The 9,795-nt window shown below is 35.7% G+C and overlaps 1 protein-coding gene across 1 annotated transcript in view; it reads left to right on the top strand.

Moving 5' to 3' along the window:
* Positions 1-3,108: 3,108 nt before the first annotated feature.
* LOC111391813 (probable leucine-rich repeat receptor-like serine/threonine-protein kinase At3g14840) overlaps positions 3,109-9,795 on the top strand; it is a gene marked incomplete at its 3' end in the record, with an annotated part of 10,619 nt that continues 3,932 nt past the window's right edge. The window contains exons 1-5 of the mRNA XM_023017078.1: positions 3,109-3,275; positions 3,998-4,063; positions 4,887-4,952; positions 5,041-5,073; positions 5,196-5,236. Coding sequence (XP_022872846.1) covers positions 3,124-3,275; positions 3,998-4,063; positions 4,887-4,952; positions 5,041-5,073; positions 5,196-5,236 — 358 coding nt within the window. The remainder of the gene's footprint in view (positions 3,276-3,997; positions 4,064-4,886; positions 4,953-5,040; positions 5,074-5,195; positions 5,237-9,795) is intronic.

The following is a 9,795-nucleotide window of genomic DNA, read 5'->3' as shown; positions in this document are numbered from 1 at the left end:
CAATGAACAAATAATCATGCAAGGAAGATATTATATAGGATACTACAAAGATCTTTTAAGAAAATCACATTCACACAGAACAACAGATTAACACCAAGTTAATCAACACACAGTCAAACACATATGCAACAAATGCATAAATGATCTCACGATAGATCTCACCACACTTATCCTATCCCATTTCATATTACTCCCACCTCGAGAGCACATATCTTCTCTCATCACCCACCATGCTCACTAAATAGATCACTCAACTCATGTCTAACTAGCAAGTCACAATAGATCATGTGTTCTTGGGATAATCCTTTATCACCACATCACTTCTTCCAAAAAAACCCTTAGGGTTTAAATGGATTTTAAAAAAGAAACTAAAATCTGATGAATCCATTGATAAATCTAAGGCTAGGTTGATTATCAAAAGATATAGATAAAAAGATGAACTTGACTTCTTTGATGCCTACTCACCCGTAACTAGAATCAGATAGATAAGATTGTTAATTGCAATTGCGACAATACCCAATCTTGAGATTCATTAAATGGATGTAAAAATGGCATTCATAAATGGCGCGTTAGAAGAGGAGATATACATGGAACAACCTAAAGGGTTCGTCTCTCCTAATCACAAACAAAAGGTTTGTAAACTCATTAAGTCCTTGTATAGATTGAAAAAAGCTCCTAAACAATGGCACCAAAAGTTTGATAAAGTAATGTTGTTAAACGAATTTAAGATAAATGAGTGTGACAAGTGTATATATATAAAATACACACCAAATGCCTATATGATTATATGTCTATATGTGGACGATTTATTGATAATGGGTAATAGTCACAAAATGATGCTAAATGCTAACAAAGCATTTTGATATGAAAGATATAAGTGTGGCTGATGTGATATTAGGGATTAAGATCTCTAGAATATCGAAAGAAATTGTACCTTTCCAATCTCACTATGTTGAGAGTATACTTAAGAGGTATAACGTGTTTGAGAAAGGTCCTGCGAAAACCCTATAGACACAAGTTTACACTTAATCAAAAATATGGGTGAATGTATGTTACAACTAAATGATTCACAACTGATAGACAGTGTAATTATATTACAAACTATCCTCGATCAGACATAGCCTTTTGCTGTGAATAAACTTAGTAGTTTCACTAGTAATCTAAGCCAAGATTATTGAAAGGCTTTAACAAGGGTTCTTAGGTACTTGAAGTGTACCTTAACCTATGAATTATATTTCTCAAAATGTCCTGTGGTATTGGCAGGATATTGTGATATGAATTGGATATCCGACATGAAGGATTTCAAGTCTACTAGCGGCTACGTATTTACCATTGGTGAAGCTGCTATATCATGGAAATTGACAAAGCAAACATGTATAGTTTGATCAGCAATAGAATCTGAGCTCATTACTTTGGACAAAGTTGGAGAAGAAGCAGAACGACTTTGTAACTTCGTGGAAGATATTTCATGTTGGCACAAGCCGGTACATGCAATAAGTATAGATTGTGATAGTCAATCGGCTATTAGAAGGGCTCGAAGCAGCATATATAATGGTAAGTCTAGACATATAAATCGTAGATACAATACCATTAAGCAACTGATCTCTAATGGAATCATCTCCATAGATTATGTGATATTAAAGGAGAACATCACGGATCCACTTATGAAAGGCTTGCCTAGAAATCAAATACGTTGTCTATCGAAGGGAATGTAATTAAAGCCTACTGCGTAAGACTCTTTATAATGGTAACCCTATCTTGTTGATTGGCTGGAGATCCCTATATTTTTGTTCAAAGGGACAACTAAATTACGGGATTCAATGAAACACATAGAAAATTATTTCCAAACTTATTCCTATGATATTAAAGTGCTTTCTGCAGAGTGATCAGAGGTTAAGATATCTTTTAATTGATTCCAATATATTGATTAAGTCAAGTGGAGTAGGACATAATGCTCTTAATAGGACTTCACCTATGTAAGTGTAAAATGGGGCTGCTTCAATGAGAATTGTTCGAGGCTAAAATTCTCTAAATACTTATGAAACCCTAGAGCGGTTCAGGGTCAAAATGAACCAAGTCATGAGAACCACGAATGGATCAGGGAAGAAATTTTTGTGTGAGTATTGTTGTCTTGGCTTACACTAATGGCTGAATAGTTCAAGACATCACGTTCACCAATTAGACAGGTAAGTCCGATAGTATTTTGCTAAGGTTTAAAGTTGGAAGCTACCTTACCCAATGCAGTGTTTTTTCGCTCTCTACAATGTATGATAAATTTTCGCATAGCATATGCAAATTTGAATTTTCATTTATGTGGGGAATTGTTAGAAATTGGTTTAAAATTTGAGAAATTTGGTTAAGTGTGGAAAAGTGACTCTCATATCAACTTTGGCAAAGTATTCAGACTTGATCTGATAATCAAATTACAAATATAAATAGACTAACTTGTTCTACTCGTCGAGTAGATCATCATGGTGTATTTGAAATCTCAATACCGATTCTAAATGAATGAGAAATTGAGGTCCAAAGTCAGAAGAAAAATAGAGGAAAACTAGCCTAGATTTTTGCTTAACTCTGTCACTCGCCTATCGCTCAAGCAACGGGACTATCGCATGAGCGACAGGCTAGTGACATGTGGATGAAAAGTTTCTGTTAAACTTGAAGTTTTGCTGTCTATGTATGTAGACGATAGTTTCAAAGGCCATTTAATTGAAAGATTTAGATGACAAATCGTTTTAAGCCATGAGGAAAATGAACTCTATATTTGATTGCTTGAGCGATAGGCTAGTGATAAGTAGGCGAAAAGTTTCTGTTAAACTTGAAGTTTTGCTGCGTACGAATGTAGATGATAGTTTCAAAGGCCATTTAATTAAAAGATTTAGATAACAAATCGTTTTAAGCCATGAGGAAAACGAACTCTATATTTAAGGGGCTCAATGAACTCTTTTAATCTCTTGTTGCCTCAAAATATATCTGATAAAAAATAAAGTTTGCTGTATCATGAAGATTTTTTGAATTTGTTATTTTTAGTATCTCACATTTCACGTAATACCAGGAAGCACTTGGTTTCTCTTCTGCAGCCTTTGAGAAATTTTTTCTGTACAAGCTTTGATTTATTGACATATGAATGATATAATTCGAGGAAAGAAAGCTTTTGCAAACACTTCTTGTAACTCATTTTGTCTTTTTGTTTTTTCTTGCAGAGACCTCAGTTTCAACAAACTAAGTGGATCGATTCCTGATAATTTTTTGGGCCTGTCAAACACAGAGTACATGTAAGGATTTCAATTAGCAAGCCTTCATAGCCAAATTTCATTTTATTTGATTTGATTTCTTAAAGTAGAATTAATAAATAAATTTGAAACGAAAACCACTTTTGCTGCCTAAGATGGCCTTGCAAGCTTCAATTCCACTTAATAGCCTAACGCAACGCTGCAGGAAAATCAAATTTACACTGGTAATCATGCAAGGGACTAAAATGGACCCTTTTGAGCTAGCTATGGAAATAGCTTATCCTTTCTGGTATAGAAACTGGAAATCCTTTTGGCCTCTACCTGCTTTTATTTCATTTAGTCTTCAAGGGGGCAGTGGTAGGAGGGTAGGGACATGGTTAATACTAAAGGGGTTTTCTTAATTTCATTCGATAAATCATCTCATTTGTCCTTATCTTGTTGAACTGAAGTTTCTCCTACATTTGAGTTGTCAAAGATAGTATTTTTCAACTTTGTAGTTCGACTCAATGGCCTTGGCAATTTAAAGAATTAAGAGTCCTTGAGGAGGTTAAATGCCGAACATATCTTTTAGACAAGATATTCTGCAATCAAACAACTAAAATTTGGATTATATGGGTTATTGCTTGGATTTGAATATAAATGGATCTATTTGAATTCTAGGAATAGAGAACTATCATAACATTGGAGTTACTGTTATTTTTTGTGCTGACAAAATCATTGAAAGTGTATTAGAAACTACTAATAAATGTTCTTGATTTTGCCAGATATCTAACTGGGAACTCCCTAACTGGTCCATTGCCTGGTTGGATGCTGAAAGATGGAGATTCCATGTGAGTCTATCTATTTTTAACTTTCTTATCAATAATTTCAAACTACAGACCTTTGTCTTTTACCTGTTTATGATTGTGATTCTCATTTATAGATACTTCAGTCTCATCTTTCAAATAGTATCGACCATCATGTGAGGCAAATTGTCATAGAGATTCAGTCTTACCTAGTGTATGGTTAATCTTTTTTTCTTTTTCTTTTTTTATTAGATATTCTTGGTTGGTTTGACTTGATTCCATCCTGAATTAGCATTTTTTCTTTGCCTTTGGAAGAGGTGTATAATGAATTCTCTTACATATTTGCCTTGTTGATCCTATCATTTGTCAATGGATTACAGTTACCCTATGTGGTCAAAGTATTTAGTTCATAGAACTCCCATTACTGTGGTCCATGTGTTCAGAATCCCTAACCTTACGAAAGCTATGGGATTCTTTAGTACTAAGTTGGTTTATATATAATTCCAGTAATTACGTGAAAGGCAAATTTAGTTGGGCCATAGAAGCAATCATGAACGGGCCAAGAGTTCTGCTTTTCTTCTGTATTAAGGAAAAAAGGGCAATAGTAATCACAGAGAAGACAAACTAACACAATGCTGTCGATACGTCCTGCAATTTGTACTTGAATTCCTTTTGTATATGCTTGTTCAGTTAATTCAATAGCCTTTTTCATTGCTTTTCTATATTGGCACAAAAAAAGGATCCATCCTTTACATGCTGATCCTTCGCGAGTATATTAAAACAGCATTCTTGATTGTGTAATTTTCAAAAAATTAAACTGCAAGATGAATAGACATCGTAATTGACTATCTTGTTGACTTTTATCTAGTGATCTATCCTACAACAACCTTACATTTGAAAACAAATCCTCAAATTGTCAACCGCGCAGTGAACTGTAAGATGACTTTCACTATTCTCAGAATTATAATTTGATTCTTTTCCAATCTTTAACATTTTAGTAACACTGCACCATTTTTTTGCAGGAACTTGTTTGAAAGCTCAAAGGGAAATACAACGTGAGTTTCTATGATTCTTTCATGCTTTGTTTCCTATGATTCCTCAGTCTTTCCTTATTATATATATCTTGTTTCACTATGATCCAACCCTGACTATTTCTAACACATTAACATTTTCCCAGTGGTATCACATCTTGTTTAAGGAGCTTTCACTGTGAGAAAAGTAAGTTAAAGTTCACTTCTACAGGATTGCCTAACCCATTTCTTTAAGGTTGGCCACTTTGTTTTCATTGTATTTGAAGTCAAATAAAAAATTTATGGAAATTACGAAATGGAAAATGATATAGGATGAAAACAAGTAAAAGAGGGTGTAGAAATCATCATGTCATTGTAATGAACAAAATGTGGAATTAAAGATGTGACAACGGGAATTTACATAAATAGTATGATGTCAGAGTGTAGTCTCTTGGCTCCTTTTCACTCTCTCCTTTGATTATTAGAACTTGACACGACCTGTCCCGAATCACCATAGTGGACCCGGAGCATGACGTGCGCCGATGATAAATGCCAGATACATCACCAATGCTAACTATGAGCTACCACAAAATATGAGCCAAAATCAAATGCTTATGAAAATATAATGCGATGGGAACAAAATAATTAATTCGTGTTTTATCAAAATTGTTGCAGAATCAACCTCCAATTGATGGATTTTCCGGGCTCAAGATACCAATTTTGACCTTCACAACACCCAAGCAAATCACGACCCAAACCTCCAACCTTCTTCCACACTCTGGTTGCTTTACCTTGTACCCACTAAGGACACAATAGGGATGGTGTTTTTCAGCCACAAAGACTGAAAAATCAAGCAGAAAATTAGCAAGAAGAAAATCAACCGAGAGAGAGCACAAAGCAAAAGAGGCAGAGAGTTTTCTTCCAAAGCCATGAAACACACGTGAGTTGTAGAAGACCAAGAAGGCTAGTATATATAGGTTAGGTTAGGTCAAAATATGTGGGCCAAGTCCAATACAAAGGGGTTAAGTGGGCCAATAAAATAAGCCGTCCAATGAGTGTGGAAGTCGGACCATGAGCAAAACTAATTAATCAGGTTGCTTCCTAATGATCCAAATAGTTTTAAGGTCGGGTCCTCAATTTTGGCTGTCGATAATTAATATATCCAACATCGGTTTAATATCATCGCTCGGGATTATTGGGTATAAAAAAATCCAACAATCTCCATCTTGATGCCCAATAATTTGTAAGCAACCAAAATACAAAGTTTAAATTTGCACAATCAAGGTAATCCAATAAAATTGGTATCACAGACCTTACCTCGTGTTTTGAACTGAAACACACACCATACCTACTACATGTACTCACCGGGGCTAAGGTAAAAAAAACACTCAAGTAGGAACAAGTATTACAATGAACAAATAATCATGCAAGGAAGATATTATATAGGATACTACAAAGATCTTTTAAGAAAATCACATTCACACAGAACAACAGATTAACACCAAGTTAATCAACACACAGTCAAACACATATGCAACAAATGCATAAATGATCTCACGATAGATCTCACCACACTTATCCTATCCCATTTCATATTACTCCCACCTCGAGAGCACATATCTTCTCTCATCACCCACCATGCTCACTAAATAGATCACTCAACTCATGTCTAACTAGCAAGTCACAATAGATCATGTGTTCTTGGGATAATCCTCTATCACCACATCACTTCTTCCAAACTATGTGGATAATGAGCCTCCACCTTACAGAAGTGATAAAAGTGCCTTTCTCGCGCTCCACCTGTACAGGGTCTCTTTCATAGATAAAAGATTCTACACATTTGATCACATCTCCACTCGTGATCCAAATGTCATACTCTACATCCCTCGGTACAAATCACCATGTACCCCTAGGCATCTATACTCTACCTTACCAAAAGATATCTAACACACTGCTAATGCATCTTAACCCACTATGCATGCAAACGATCACACTAAGTAATTACATTGCCTTAAATTTATGCAAACACACATATCAAACAAATTGAAATGCAACATATAATCATGTAACAAATTAGGCAATCACACACTTACAGAAAGGATCAAACACAGATGCATATGCAGTGACTAAGTTTACTCTCTCAACAAACCTCACTCGGGTCATAGCTCGACCCCTCAACCACATTCGTCTCACCTCTCATCTTACCCTTCCGCTTATCCTTCTTCTTTGAATAATCCCTAATAAAGTGTCTAGACTTACCATAACTATAATATCGCCTACCACTAGACTTGTCCCGCCCCGTGCCTTTCATCTTACCACTTTCATCACTTGAGTCACTACTCAAATGACTCTACTCAAATCACCACTATTTTGAGCTCTACCCAAATTCATATGCTTAAACTTCATCCTACTCCTTATCATGTGTAACTCACCACTCCTCTTATCTTCATTTTCAGCCATAATTTCCTTTTCCTTACTCCTAAGTGAGTCTACGACAATTTCAGGTGTCAACGTATCCCTACCATACTTAATGGCATTTTTAACTTCCTTAAATGACTCAGGCATGGAATAAAGTAGGATAATAGCCTTATATGTTTCAAATACGATTTCTTCACTGTTAACAATATCTTGGACAGGTTTATTGAAAACATCCAGATTGTCATCAAGATCCTTTGAATGATCCATTTTAAAACTGAAGAATGACTCAAGAAGATAAAGTTTATTGGGAGTGGATTTAAGCAAACACAGATCTTCCAACTTTTTTCAAAGCTCTTTTGTGGTTTTCAATTTTCCTACATTTTTCAAAACAGCACTAGATAGGTTTAAAATGATTGAGGTATAAGCAAGCTCATCGACTTCTTCTTTTTGTTAAAAATTAGCTGAATAATTGTCTTCAATGGCTTTTGAAACCTTTTGTTGGACCAAAATACCCTTAATTTTTTGCTGCCAGAATGAAAAATCACATTTTCCATTAAAAATACCAACTTCGAAATGCGAAAATATTTTTTGGAAAAAACGAAGCAATCAAATGCACAAATAGGTCACACAAAGTAATCATACGGCCGCAATATAAACCGTCCTAGATTCTTAGGGTTTCGTATGACTTGCGGTCTTAGATCAAGGAAACGTTCAAATGTGTAAGGTCTAGGTATTCTAACGGAAGTAATAACATAGCGAAATTTATGATGCAACAAAATAGGTATGTCCAATCAAACGGAATTTCACGACAATTTTAGCACAAAGCACAATACGCTAATTTATCCAAATATAAGTATTCAATCACAAAAATTAAGAGCAAGTAATCCTAATTTCTAGCACAAGCAATGGTTTCCAAGTAATGACAACCCACAATCCTAACGATCACCCCACACGATAATTTGCTAATGCTGAAATTTAAATTGAGATAAGCCAACGTACCAAAGCGGACCTATTTGAGTCCGTAAATTATGAGGAATGCAAATTTGTTATTTTTAGACCTTCGCTATTAGCCCCAAAGTCACCAACAACCAATTGAGCAAAATTGAATCACAAACATGCAGGGGCAAAATCTTCCAAATTTTACAGCATTAACCAAAATTGAAAACTAAAACCACTACAGGGTTCGTCTCGTCGTCCGGAGAAAACTGCCTGAGGACACCGTCGCCAGAGGAGGTCCCATGTGCTGATGCCGGAGCTCCATGAACCATCGATCCGGCCACGCGCCACCCACTCCGGTGCGCCTCGACCTATTGAACACGTTGGTGGTCTTGGTTTATCCAAAAGGTAAGCCGTTTTACCAGAAATCAAACAAACAGATCCGACAGAAAATTGAAAAATCTGAACAGATCCCGTTTCTAATTTTCTGGTAATTTTCAGGCCAATTTCCGATTAGTTTCAGGCCAGAAATCCACCAACAACCTTGCTCTGATACCAAATGTTGAAGAATTGACCTCCAATTGAAGGATTTTTCAAGCTCAGGATACCAATCTCGACCTTCAAAACACCCAAGCAAATCACGACCCAAACCTCCAACCTTCTTCCACACTCCGGTTGCTTTACCTTGTACACACTAAGGACACAATAGGGACGGTGTTTTTCAGCCACAAAGACGATGCCACAAAGACTATGAAGAAGCAAGAGAAAATCTGCCGAGAGAGAGCACAAAGCAAAAGAGGCAGAGAGTTTTCTTCCAAAGCCAAGAAACACACGTGAGTTGTAAAAGACCAAGAAGGCTAGTATATATAGGTTAGGTTAGGTCAAAGTATATGGGCCAAGTCCAATACAAAGGGTTAAGTGGGCCAACAAAATAAGCCGTCTAATGAGTGTGGAAATCAGGCCATGAGCAACACTAATTAAATTAGGTTGCTTCCAATAGTCCAAATAGTTTTAGGGTCGGGTCCTCAATTTTGGGTGTTAATAATTAATATATCCAACATCGGTTTAACATCATCGCTCGGGATTGTTGGGTATCAAAAAACCCAACAAAAATGAATCATATCATATATGTCCTGTGGCTATCACTTTAAAATCATCAGGCTCCTCAATCTATAAAGAACTAATAGCTACCTGTAGAAAAAAATAGTGGGAAAATATATGAGTTGATAGTTCAGTGAGTGGAGAAGTTCGAAAATTTTTTTACTTTCGCTTTTATACGTTTTTTTTATTGAAAATCGAGTTGACATCATTTAACAGTTCACATTATAACAACATATAAAACTAATAAAGATGTGAGACATCTTCATAATGTCAAAATATATTGTCTCATAGTCACGATATAATCATCAACTC

This window comes from Olea europaea, unplaced genomic scaffold (assembly GCF_002742605.1).
Source record: "Olea europaea var. sylvestris unplaced genomic scaffold, O_europaea_v1 scaffold834, whole genome shotgun sequence".
Taxonomy (NCBI): domain Eukaryota; kingdom Viridiplantae; phylum Streptophyta; class Magnoliopsida; order Lamiales; family Oleaceae; genus Olea; species Olea europaea.
The sequence above is the reverse complement of the archived record's forward strand: the minus strand, read 5'-3'. Positions and strand labels throughout refer to the sequence as shown.